The 13,900-nt window shown below is 37.7% G+C and overlaps 1 protein-coding gene across 5 annotated transcripts in view; it reads left to right on the top strand.

The window, feature by feature from the left end:
• LOC108231628 (membrane-associated guanylate kinase, WW and PDZ domain-containing protein 3) overlaps positions 1-13,900 on the top strand; it is a 158,599-nt gene that overhangs the window by 124,693 nt on the left and 20,006 nt on the right. For all 5 annotated transcript variants that reach the window (XM_025004279.2, XM_017408789.3, XM_017408788.3 and 2 more), the window contains exons 4-8: positions 572-778; positions 5,171-5,330; positions 7,739-7,818; positions 8,588-8,645; positions 10,670-10,776. In XM_025004279.2, the coding sequence (XP_024860047.1) occupies positions 572-778; positions 5,171-5,330; positions 7,739-7,818; positions 8,588-8,645; positions 10,670-10,776 (612 nt within the window). The remainder of the gene's footprint in view (positions 1-571; positions 779-5,170; positions 5,331-7,738; positions 7,819-8,587; positions 8,646-10,669; positions 10,777-13,900) is intronic.

Below are 13,900 nucleotides of genomic sequence, written 5' to 3'. Positions count from 1 at the left end.
CTTGTGGTTGCAGTTTTTAATTCTTTCTGCAGAAGACGTAAGCAGAGCAATAATGTTTTTGCCTGTGTGTGTGTGTGTGTGGTGGTGGGGGGNGGGGGGGGGTTCTTCACCATTAGTAAATTATTTCATGAATCACTGATCAACTACAACTGATTAACTTTTGGAGTCAGCTCAAAATGATCTTATCACACACAAAATTGGCTATAACTCAGTGAATTATATATTATAATTGCAATAATTATTGCAATTATAAAGTTTATATAACTCAGTGAATTCTCCAGATATTAAATTAAAACTTGGGGTGGTAGTAGCTGACAGTTATTCACAACACATACTTGCACATACACATGCAAGAGCTAAGAGGTCACACGAGATATTGCAATATTGCACGAGATTGTGCATATTGATCATTTTTTAAGTTTGACCAAAATTGCCAAAATGACCTCAGTTTAAAACTCTGGCATGAAAGGCCGTGGGCAATATGCTTTTCTTCAAGGAATGCCAGGTGGAAATCTATCATTTTTAAGACCTTTTCTTTATCTCTCCACTCTGTTCTCCTCTTCTCTGTAAGGTAACTACTATGGTACCCCGAAGCCTCCAGCAGAGCCCAACCTGGTGCAGCCTGACCTGGTGGATCAGGTGCTGTTTGATGAAGACTTCACTGGCGAGGTCCCGAGGAAACGCACCACCTCGGTCAGTAAAATGGATCGGAAGGACAGCGCCGTGCCTGAGGAGGAGGAGGATGATGACAGGCCCCCACTTGTCAACGGCTTGCCTGGTCAGTTCCTTTTAAAGCACAGCATGTTGTGTTGATTAACAGATTCATGCATACCGTGGTTGTCCATTTCACTGTCTGTTTTTCTAGCAAAAAGTTTACTCCCTGTTTGATCTCTGCAACCGCCATGATATAAACATCAGACTGGGTTTATGATGTAATTTGTTCAAATACTAAAGTGTGTTAGATTGAAGATATTTCAATCTGCACGTAGAGTAGGGTGAAAAGCGTGCTGGATGACATCATCCAGAACAGATTTATCTACTTCATAAGATGATTTTTTTTGTTTGTTTGTGTCACATTGTATTTTGAGGCTGGGACATACAAAGACAAGTTTTCTTCTGATCTGACACAGAATCCCAAGAATCCTTGATTCATCTGCCGAATTCATTTCTAAATTAATATTTACTGTTAAAAAAATTATAACAACATCAAGCAAATATGTGTATTTATACAAACTAGACATTTTGATATTGCAAAACAGGTTTTTATTCAGTAACTGACTATATTTGAGTCTGCTCATACATCCCATTAAAAACACAGCAGCAACATCTCTGTCCAAGTAAAGTGCTATTCTTTTTTTAGATTTTTCTTTCACGTATAGACATGCATTTAGTTTTGAGGTTTTTCCTATTTTTTTCCTTATGAGGTAAATGTCAGGGAAGCAAAAAGTCCACAGCTCAAACATTTGTTGGTTACCCAAGTTCTCCTGTAAATGTAACTTAAGTGCATGGACATTATGTCATACAAACTAAAATAAATGATTTTATGCGCTATTATTAATGTTGTTTTGTTTTAGCAGTTTCATGTCATTCAGGGAGAAATATGTGACTAAATGTGTAATATAATGAATTCAGAAACCCAATATGGAATGTAAAACTGTCAGCATGTCGACAGAAATAAATGTCAGTTTTCTCTCTCTCTTTCTGTGAATGAGGGTTAAAAAGGTCAGCAGTATGAGTAAACACATCCAGCAACAGCACAATATTTCAGCAATGCACAAGAAACAAACACCACACAGCTATGAAGCTGGCATAAGGCAGATAAAACATTTATCTTAACCTTTAGTAATACAACTTATTTTTTTATCATTTCAAAGAAGTGTTGTTCAGTTTGTGCTCAACAGCCAAACTTATTAAAGTGTTCCTTCTGAAGTTACATGTGATGTCAAATTAAAGCACCAAAGACTGAACTCAGTGAACAGTAAAAGCACTTCTCACCACAATCAGTCTCAAAGCAGAAGTCTCTTTCTTTTAGTTAAAAAAAAACATTATGTTTAACAACTAGTGGCATTTTCTGTGGCTTCTATTAGTTCAAAAGTACATTCCAATTGGTTGTTGCATATATAAAAGGCTTTCCAAATTCTGTACAAGTTATGATATGAAACTTAACAATAACACAGCAAGTGTTTACCAACCAGGTGCTGTTCCTTCATGACAGGGAACTTCATCTGGATATCTGTGATGTAACCTGCAGGGCTGGGTGGGGTGAATTGTGGTGATGAGAAGAGCGCACTCAACCATGTGTCCTGACTTTTATTTTAGTCATTTCAGAGCTTTATTGTCCCTCAGGGAAAACTTTGGTTTCCATCAATGGTTAAAATGACAAAAGAACACCAAACATAAAGACCTAAGACAAAACATGAAATATTGAAAGCAATTTCACCAAGTTCTTCCACAAATGTTTCCCATGAAGTTTTAAAAGTAATAAGTGAACAAAAAACGATACCGTGCTATTTAAAAAATACCAGAGGGTAAATCCCCTCTGGTATTTTAAGTAGCACTGATTGATTAAAATGTATATTTATTGCACTTTGCCCTAGGTAACTTATACCTCTGAGCAGATGCCAGAAGAAAATAATATTCTTACAAAACATGGTAATTGTTGTAATTAGCTAAAATTGACCTTGCCTTCTTTACTTTTTGTTTGTTTCAAACCTCAGTTTCTGCATGACAATTATCTTACTGTCTATATTTTTACAACAAGGGACAGAGAATTTTTGTTGTGCATTGAGAGGTTACCGTGCCAAGAGAGACAAAAAAGGATTAAAATAGACTCAATGAATGATCCCCTAACCTCACTGAAAATGTATCAAAGTTTATGTGACTGTCATAGGTACCTTTATCGACATCTATGCACAACCTTCCACTGGCTGGCTGGCAGGACTTGCTGTGTGGAAAAATCTGAGCCAGTTTTGGGTTTTCATTTTACCAGAGTTTCAACTGTTTCCATTCAATAGATATTTTCACACCAATCTCCGGTCCTTGCTCTTCAGGCCCTCAGGCAGCGCTGCATTAAAAACAGGTTCTGATGCTGTTCTGGACATCACTGCATGGGCTCAGAAACACTTCTGCAAACCTTGTCTGTAAACACAGCTCACCGTGCCATCCACACATTCTGCTTAAAGCTCTATCAGGCAAAGAAGAAGCCAGATGTGAACACCATCCAGAAAAGCTGCTGCTAACTCTGGGCCAAAGGCAAAGTGGGGAAACTGTTCTGTGGTCAGGCAAATCAAAATCAAAACCTCATCATGAATCAAGTAGTCTGCCAAAGACAACCCAGGACTGTTGAACACCCGACAAGAATGGGACAACATTTCCCTCCAAATCTCCAGCAGCTGCTCTCCTCGGTTCTTAGATGTTTACAGACCAGGCAGCTTCACATTGGGAAACGTGGCTCTGTCCCAACGTTTTTGACGTGTGTTTCTGCAATAATTTAAAAAAACCTTGTTTTTTTATAATTCCTTAGTTTCAACATTTGATGTGTTTACTGTGTTCCAGTATGAATAAAATATGGTTTAATGAGATTTGCAAATTGTTGCATTCTGTTTTTATTTACATTTTACTCAACGTCCTAAATTTTTTGGAATTGGGGTTGTACTGTGACTGATTTCTCCTTTAAACTATATAAAAAAGTTATAGCTACACAAGACTACTGCCAGTTTTTCCATCCAGTTTATTGTATCACAGGTCACCTTGACAGAGTCTTATGGCATATATGAGATGAACCAGGATAAGTCCTCATCTCTCCGAGGAGTAAATTTCCTCTTAAAGCTTTCAAGGAGAACAACCCTGTAACAGAAGTAGGTTATGTCCTGTGAAGAATACCTGGATTGGGGTTAACATTGAAGCAAGGCTGAGCTGAAAATGTTTTTTTTTTTTTTTTCTGAATGAAAAAAATTGTTTTGACAGTCACAGCTCAAACACTGCTTGCTCAGCTGCATAAAGGATCTGCAGGAATCCGTCTGTTTACCCAACCGCTCTGTCAAATTGAAGTCAAACAGTAAATGATCCAGGAGCTCTTTTTATGGAAAGAGACCAGTTACAAATGACTGCTCTGCTAAAGTCTCCCACAGTTTCAGAGTGGTCTCAGGCCAGCCATAGATGGAGAGAGTTATGGTCGAATGAAAAAAGAGGTTAATGGAAAATGTGAGCTCCGTGTCTCTAAACTCTTCATCACTGCTTCTCCCATCCTGGCTTTAGACTGTCCTTATCAACTGCAGTCCTGTCGTCGAGTAGCCCGCCTCACCTTGCTTTGAACCCTACTGATGAACTCCGTTCTCCCCTCAGCTGTGCCCTCAGGCTGGCTCTCCAGTGTCTACACCAGCTCATAAAGCAACTTCAAACATGCCATGCACATTTTATCTGTATGAAGATGAAGCACTAGCGCGTGTTTTTGATCTGGGAACCAAAGGAAGCAAGTTTAAAAAGCTGCAGAAAATCACTGTGATGTTTAGAATTTTAACTATTTTATACCCTGTAAAGGATTCAGGTGGAATGCTTTTCTTTAATGTAAATCCTGAAAATGTTTCATGTGCGTGCACTGCGTAACATCTTTTGACATTATTCCCCATTGTTGATGTTGGCTCTACATAAAAAAGAAAGGATGAAAAGCCCTCGCGTTTCATCTTTTAAAACCATCTTCTGAGGAAAAGCATTGAGTGCTAAGTGAATTAGCTGAGCCTTTGTTGCACATTTCATGTTAATCATAGAATAATTTCTCATTACAGGGAAGTGTCAACAAATGTATTACAATATATCTGAAACAACATTAAAGAAATTTAAAATAGGAATGACTTCCTGGCTTAAATGGACCGTGTGTGTGAATCCCCACCTTTATTGTTTCAATGCATAGTAGTTACACATAGAAACACAGGCAAAAGCAAGAAGACAGCATCCTGTGGAAAATGCAAAACAGCTCTTGAGCGAACACACACACATTCTCATCATCACTTGCATGCAAATCCTGTGAGTGACAGGCTCTCCCTCTGCTTCCCTGCAGCCGGCAGGTAAAGTGAAGGGCCTAGGTGTTTCTGTGAACTAACCTTTATCGGCTCTTTTTTCCTCTCTTTTTGTTCAAACCATTTTAACCCGTCTGTCCCCTCACACTCTTTAGAGCACAAAGACTGGCAGAAAGCGGTGCCCAGCTACAACCAGTCCAGCAGCACCATGGACTTTCGCACATGGAGCTCTCTTCCTCGCGATGACAGCCTGGAGCCTCTGCCTCTCAACTGGGAGATGGCTTACACCGAGACTGGCATGATCTACTTCATAGAGTAAGTCTGAAACGACTCATTTCCTGCTGAAACTGTTCATTCATTTGGCTCAATGAAAAGTAACTGGAAAAATTGAATTTTCTGTGAAAATGCAGTGTAAAAGCTGAGTGCTAAGATTTGCTGAAATTCGTTCAAGAATATACTGTTAACTGAATTTTTAAAGGTAATGCAATAAGAACTGGTGTAATATCTACAAAACAGTAACCAAAAAATCACTAAGCTAAAATGAGCAAAACCATAGATAAATGTAAGTGAAGCAAATCTGTAGGTAAAAGCTAAATCTACCTTAATTGTCATTAAAAGCTACAATTAGCAGAACAGTAGCTAAAAACTAAAATTAGCTAGACTGCAGTTAAAAGCTAAAATTAGCAGAAATGTATACTACAGCTATAGTAGCAAAGCCATAGCTAAAAGGTAATATTTGCTAAATTGTAGTTAAAAGCTGTAGTTAACAAAACCATAGCAAAATAAAGTTCAACTACTGCTAAAAGCTAGAATTAGTCTGACAAAAGGCAAAAATTGATCAAGTATGCTGAAGTAGATTGTAAAGAAGAATGTTTTTGAAAGACTTGAGAGGATCTCAATGTATTTATATGGGGAAACTTTTTGTAAATAAAGTTAAAAATTCTAAAAGTCACAAATACTAAAAATCAAAACACACAATACCTTGATGGAACTCAACTATTTGATATATGATTGGTTAAAACAGCACAAACTGTGCAGAAGTAATTTAACTTCAAAAAAGTACAGAAGAAACTATAAACAGGAAACAAATACTTTGACAGCTGAGTCAGCATTCACTCAACAGGAACACAATTTCTAGTGACTTATGCATACAGTTTTTAAAAGGTTTGCCAAATAAGAATATTCTTGTAGTTTGCATATTTGTACATTTGCTATATCTTACAAAAAAATTACAAGATTGTTACAATTTTGTTTGCATCTCAGTCCCTTTAGTGACTTGTCAGCTTTCATTGTTAGTCTTGTAACAAAAAACTGTTTTCTGTACAAAATTGAACAATCCCATCTATATGAAGTCTGTTGAGGCTGAACTTTGTGCTCCCAGAGATGGGCAGGGACAATTACAGCTGACTGTTACAGTATTTAATTTCATTTTTCTTACTCCCAGCAAACACACACCAATAAAAGAATAAACTTGTTTTGATTCATTTCTTAAAATACTTTGCTTGCAGTCGTGGTATTTTTAGGCACCACTTATTTGCATGAAATCAAACATGATTAAAAACACATTTATGTGCCAAAAATGCAGCTCTGCTGGCAATTTCATTTCTTTAGCAAGGATATGTCATTATAGATATATATATATTATAGAACTAGCACAACACATATAAACTATAACAGAAGCTGTTCACAGTCAGAGTCATTTACAGGTGAATACAGTATGATGATGGCATAATTAGTTGTCATATAGTCTTTAAACTGGATAATGAGATGAAATTTAGAGTAATTGACAACTTGAGAGCTGTAACTTGTGTTCATTATGTCATTACACAACTTCAGTGGAGTATGTTGTGTAGTGACAGCTGGAAACTGAAAGTAGTTTCTGTGTTTGATCTCATCCAGGTTTTGATTCAGTCAAATCTTCATTATGTTTGAGTAAAAACAGACAGGCGTTTCTGTCAGAACCAGCTTAGCACCTCATCGGCCCAGCAGAAGTGTCACGCTTGATCATTTGTGTAAAGCATGTGTTTGTGTTCTTCAGGTTGTTCCATTGATCATTACAGAGTTAACAGCTCAACACCATGTTCAAAAATAAAAAAAAACTGGGTAAAATACACATTTTTTTGTCTTCCAATAGCAAGCAGATATTCTTGGCTTTCTCTTGCAAAATATCAGAACACCATTTGATTTTCCTGTTGATTACACACTCGTCATTATTACTCATCGCCAAAGGCAAGAGGCAGTAATGGTTTTCCTTGTGTCTGTGTGGGTGTGATTTAGCAAAATATTTCATGAACTAGGAAGGAAATTGTATTGAAACTTTCAGAGAGGGATCATTGGATGTACATCTTCGCCTGAGATCATGCATGAAGTCATTACCAAAGTTTGATCAAAACCGTTATAACTCCATCCCTTCTAAGACGATTTTACTTTAAATATTTGGCAGGAAAAGCAGCAGGGAATATGCATTCATTCAATTATGCTAGGCTTTAATTTAATCCATTTGAGGAAACTAGTCATATTTTGCATTCACAGAGTTCGTTCTCCCAGCTGAAAGGCCACCTAGTTGAAAACCCAGAGACAGGATGCAGAAACCAATCATATGTACAGGCGAGCACAGTCGCTGCTCATCCTTTAAGTCATTTATTGTGCTTCAGCAGCTGTTTTCCTGCTGCTACAGGTCTTTATTGTTGATTTTTACTGACTGCTGTTTCTGTCTTCTGCAGTCACAATACTAAGACAACCACATGGCTGGACCCCCGCTTGGCGAAGAAGGCGAAGCCCCCTGAGAAGTGCGAAGATGGTGGTATGTACTGTGAACCTCTGTCCCTCTCCTCTACTTCAGCAAACACTTTCTGTGTAACTCATTATGCATTTAAACAAGGCTACACTGCTATTTATTCCACAATGCATCACATTTATTCACATTTTAATAAAATTATCAAATCTTTGTTCAGTTTGTGCTTGAAATTACATATCACTTAGAAGTAACCTTCAGCATCGCGGTATCATGGCCTGAATTGTCTGAAATCTGCAGCTGGGGGATTGCTTAAAGGGTCTTCAGACATGTCTTTGTGTCCCCAGATGATAATGTGGGCTTAAGTGCAGGCAGAAACAAAGAGTGGCTACGACTGAAGGAGTGGGACCCTTCAGCCTGGTTTTAATGGATTTTTACAACAGAAAGCTTGTTGGTGCCTCTGAAAGGCAACTCCGAAGCTCTTTCTTGCGTTAAGACCCTTTTTCTCTCTCCCTCTCTTGTTTTCTCCTTTCGCCTGATTTTTTCATCAGGGCATGATGTACATCAGCCATTCCAGTCGACCTGCTTATTGAAAACCACAGGAATGTGCTCTAAATTGGTGCACTTTTTTTGCCTTCTATCTTCTTATACATGTCTAATACAAGTCAAGAAAGGAAAAAAAAATGCTGGTAACTTATCATTAAATTAGATGTAGTACAATTTCCAGACGTCATAAATATTGCGGTTGGGTTTTTTTTTGTTCAGATTGTTGCTTTCTTTCATTATAACAAAATGACACATTATTATTATTATTTTATTTTTTTTTTTTATTTCTCAGAGTTACCCTACGGCTGGGAGGAAATCGATGACCCACAATACGGAACATATTATGTGGAGTAAGTTTAAATAATACTATATATTTGTCTTGTGAATTCTTAGTCAATTATACCCATAATGGTGTGGTAATAGCTGAGAGTCATCCTCAACACACTTTTTGAGCATTAACACATCTCATAAGAAGGGGCTGTGATGATTATCTTGACTTAAAACTTTATCATAAAATGTGGCGGGCATGGTGAGCGTTTCTTCAAAGACTGCTAGGCCTTTAATATTTATTAGCAGTACACTGGCGAGAATAAATTCTGCCTTAAAACAGAAAAAAAATGGATTTAGCAGACAACTCATTTTGTTTATCTTGGGTTTAAAGGCTCCAAGTTATGTAATGTGCAGAGAGGAAACATTTACCTGGAAGAGTGTGATAAGGATTTTCTGTTGTTGTTGTTTAACAGTGGGCGGCAAAATAAAACTGTGCTATGAACTCAACATCGATTGTGCTCTTCCTGCTTTGTGCGACAACCAGTTTGCCTCCGTATGCATTATTGCATGTTGTTTGTATGTGTATCAAGTGTTTTTTGTGTTTTCCGCCGCAGCAGGAGATGAGCGAAATAGCCATTAAGTGCAACAGCTATCATATTAGTGGTAGAGAAAGAAATGGGAAGATTCTTAACTAGAACACATGGAAAGAGCAGAGTGAGGGCTGGAAGAAGTGCTGGCATGCTGTTGCGATGAAACAAAAACGCGAAAGCTCATGTTGTTTTATTGCTCAGACGGCAGATGAAAACCTTCTAGGTAGGAGTGACATGAGAGGGAAGCTTGCTCTGTTTGGACGAGGAGAGTCGATGGCATATTGATGGAGCTTGTGGCTGCCAGTGTTTAGTTTGAAATGAGCTCCCTCTGAAACAATGGCCTTGGTTTGTATGCCAGGGGGACAACAAGCTGTTTACCTTGTTGTGGAAGAACAGGATGTTTCTTGCTACTGGGGCTTCATTTCCTACAATATTAGAGGGCTAAAAGCCGGAGTAGTTTCTCCACATAAAGAAGACACACTTCAGCCTTTAATTCAATTCAATTCAGTTTCTTATATAGGTCCAATTCACAACGAAAGTTGTCTCAGGGCACCAAAAAGGGAATAAATTGACTGTAATTGGAAAAGCATCAGGATCTGAACTGGACTGAATTGGATTTTTTTTTTCCAATCAAAACACAATACATTTACATACAGAACATTGTGAAATGCTAGTCAGTAAAATTTATCTATCTAAAGAAGAAGATTGCGTTGAATCTTCACTGTCTTAATTTCCTATCCTGGCCAGCACAGTTAAAAGAAATGTCTCCCTTCTAACAGACAGAAACCTCCAGCAGTACCAGGCTCAGAATACATGGCCATCAGCCTCGACTGGCTGGGGTGTGAGAGGACAGGAAAGTTAGAAACACAGAAGGACTGGTCCAGGTGTAGTTTCTATGGGGGGACAATAAAGAAAGACGCAGGTTAATTGCATAATTGCATGGACAAATATGGACCATAGAGAGAGTAAAGACAGCATCAAGAATTGTGGTCAGTTTGTCCTCCAGCAGTCTAAGCTTATAGCAGCAAAATTAAGGGATAGCGTGGGAAACCCAAGCCAACCCTAACTATAGGATTTATCAAAAAGGAAAGACCTAAGCCTCGTCCTAAAAGTAGACAGGGTGTCAGCCTCACGGACAGAAACTGGAAGTTGGTTCCACAAGAGAGGAGCCTGATAAATGAAAGCTCTGCCTCCTGTTCTATTCTTAGAAGCTCTAGGAACCACAAGTAAACCTGCAGTCTGAGAGTGAAGCGCTCTGTTAGCAAAATATGGAACAATAAGATATTTAATATAAAATGGAGTTCGGTTGTTGAGAGCTTTGTTTAGAAGCGAGATTTTAAATTCTGTTCTGTTCGATTTTTTTGAGGCATTGTGAGCAAACCTTTCTCAGAAACTGATAGTCACCTGCCGTACTCATAATTACCTGTTTAAAGAAGCAAATGAAGTCTAATAAGTAAGATGAGGTGTGTTTGAAATCCAATATTCTCCTCCTAAACCTGACCTGTTTGTTTCAGCCACATCAATCAGAGAACCCAATTTGAGAACCCTGTCCTGGAGGCAAAGAAGAAGCTCAGCCAGGAAACGTCTGCGATCCAGCAAGCTGCAGCTGCACCTTCTCAAGGTAACAACAGCACAGAAGAGAAGATGGGTTTAACACAGGAGGGCCACTTCGCAATGGAATGGTAGATGATCTTTCACACACGTGATTTTATTTAGAAAAAAAACAAGGAAAAACAATTTAGCAACAAAAATAGCATAGGTTAAGGGAATGCAAAAATGACAACTCAATAATAATAATAGTAGTAATTATTATTATTATTATTATTATTATTACTCTACAGTACCACAACATCATTTGAGAAATTCTAGTGTCACATTCTGCACGATGCACAAGTGTCATTACTTAAATCATTTGCCAAAATTACTTCCCTAAAATTTTACTAAACAGAAAAAATGAACAACAACAGTGAGCAAATTAAAATGTTGATCAATGTTACCTTAATATTCAATACTTTACTGCCGAATTTCAGTATTTCAGCAAAGTTTTGAAATAGGATTTCATTTAAAAAGAGTAAATAAATGTCAAAATCTAAGTGATACCAAACAAACAAAAGTCTATTCATGATGAAATAAGATAAAAATTATTGAACTTTTTTTTATCTGAATATTTTATGAGAATAATATAGTAATTTAATTTTCTGGTTTATCTTTATCTAAAATGTGATAGTGAAAACACTGTGGCTTTCATTAACATGAGCTTTATACTGTATCGTCTTTGAAGGGTTATTACAGTTTGTTTCTTTGTTAGCACAATTACTTTACAAATATCAGCTATTTGAATTTTAGTTTTTAGAGGTTGGACATTATCGATTTTTATTTAGCTCTACATTCATAAAGATTTTTATTCAGCCTGCTTTCACAATCCACAGCATTGAAACATCATTATTCTGCAACCCGAGCTCATCTGGTCCGTTTTACACTGACTGTTATGACTCATTATCTGTAGCATGTACTCTACAACAGCTGCATTATAAGATAGGTGCTCCTCTCTAACACACCCAGGGGAAATATACCACATTATATCCACAAGACCAGGAACCTAAACACAAGACTGTACCTAAACAACACCTATTGCAAATCTTCCTGTTTGCCATAATTGCAGATGTCTGTGCTGAAAAATACAGAAAAAAGGTAAACTTTTGAAAACCTGCAAATCTTTCACAAGATAATAATAAAAAAAACACCTCCTGAGGTTTAAAATCTCTTTTCTAAGAGTCTCCTTGAGTTGCTACGGTACCACATTACATGTGACACTTTTGATAACATTTTGTGACATTGCACCCTGTCTTGTGAGTTTTGACAACACCCTGAAGATTTTTAAAACTTGCACATTCATGTATAACTATAATTACTGCAGCGAGTGTTCGGATGTGAACTGTCAGCGACTGTCCTGTCAGAAACAAGAAATTCCTGTTAGACTCAAGTTGTGTTGAATGTGTTGAAGCTCCTCATTATAGCTTCAGAACATTTTGCTTCTTTCTGCCACTCTAATTATCCACCTTTTTTTTTTATTATTGTCGCCCGCTGTTGAAGGTGGACAATAAGGATTCTGCCCATGTGTGTTTGGGTGTGTTCATGTGTGTGTCTGTTACCAAAATATCTCATGAACCACTGGGCGAGTTTTAATAAAACTTGCAGAAAGTAACCTTTGGATCTACATCTACAACTGGTTATGGGAGTCAATCCAATTCAAGATGGCCACCACAGCCAGCTGACTTTAGAAAACACAAAAAAGGCTCTAACTTAGCCAGTTTTACATATAATGAGATATGATTTGGCGTGGTCGTAGTTGAGTCATTCAGTACAACAAGTGCTACTATTTGCATGAGATCTGTGCTGAGAAGGTTACCGTTACCTCAACCCTGTTTGTCTGTTTGCAAAATATCTCGTAAACCACTGAATGCATTTTAATGACATAATAATTAGGTGTTCTCTACAGATGATTAACTTTTGGAGTCAATCCAATTCAAGATGGCCATCATAGACAATTGAATTTAGAAAACAAGAATAGCTATAATGTATTTCACAACACATACTCTGAGCATAAATTTGTGCAGAATTTTATTTTTGAGTTTGACCAAATCAGCTCCAACTTTGTCATTTCTCGTCATGAGATGATCTCAGTTTAAAACTCTGGCATGAAAAGTGGTGGCGAAATACATTCCCTGATACAAATTAATAATGCAGCTGTTTTATTTCACTGTTTTGTTCAATATTAACAAGCAAAATAAGCTATTTTGGATCATTTTCAATGTGCTCATTCAATTTATATGTTCTCTGTTCAGCATCTCATACACTTAAGTAAGTTGATTAACTAAAATATGAAAGTAATTTAATTACTTTGACTTGTGTTCCTTTTTTAAAGAGTAACCCCCCCCCCGTCAGCCTGCTTTGATAAATATGTTTCCAGGAATAAAAATCAGAGAGAACCTCATGGTTTTATGCCTGGTCAGCAGAATGTGTCAGCCTCCACGAAGCCTCAAACAATAACAGATTGTCAGAGTGAGTCGTGCCTCCCAGGTTTGCTCACATCATGCATATTTTTGTCAGCTCTCCAGTTACAGTCTGTTCTTTAAGTTGACAATCTACTTTCCGCTGCAATAAACATGATAAGTTAAGTAGGTTTTTGTTATAATGAATGGATAACGGTGCTGCAGCGGCGGACGAGCTCACCGCGCTGGCAAGGATTCAGGAGGCTGAGAGAAGGAATGTCGGGGAGGCGGACGCCTTTTAACGGTGCATGTTTCAACATCTGGTGGAACATCACGTTAAAGAGGCGAAGCGTAATCAGACATCTCTCTGCTCAGGTGTGTGGGGACTGAGTAAACCGCCATCTCACCACTGATTACTGATTACACAACCTACTGAGCTGTCAGACGGTCGCTGTGATGAAACCAAAGCAGCGTCAGTCGGCAGTTATACCTCAGGCGGAAACACAGACTTTTACTGTTTTCTAAGAAATTAGATTCCCAGGGTGCTTTGCATGGAATGAAAATCACTGATTTAAAAAAAAATAAAATAAGACCAAATATGTAAACAGAAACAGATACCTGTAGAAAAACAACACATTTTAAATTCAGATGTCTAGTCTAATATTATTTGTGTGACAATATTGCAGACCCGCTTTTAAAAGTCATTTTAGTGTCTTTTTAATTAGCACCTGCCACCCAAAGTGAAGACGAAGA

The sequence above is a fragment of the Kryptolebias marmoratus genome, linkage group LG4 (assembly GCF_001649575.2).
Source record: "Kryptolebias marmoratus isolate JLee-2015 linkage group LG4, ASM164957v2, whole genome shotgun sequence".
Classification (NCBI taxonomy): domain Eukaryota; kingdom Metazoa; phylum Chordata; class Actinopteri; order Cyprinodontiformes; family Rivulidae; genus Kryptolebias; species Kryptolebias marmoratus.
Note: the sequence above shows the minus strand (reverse complement) of the source record. Positions and strands in the feature narration are given on the sequence as shown.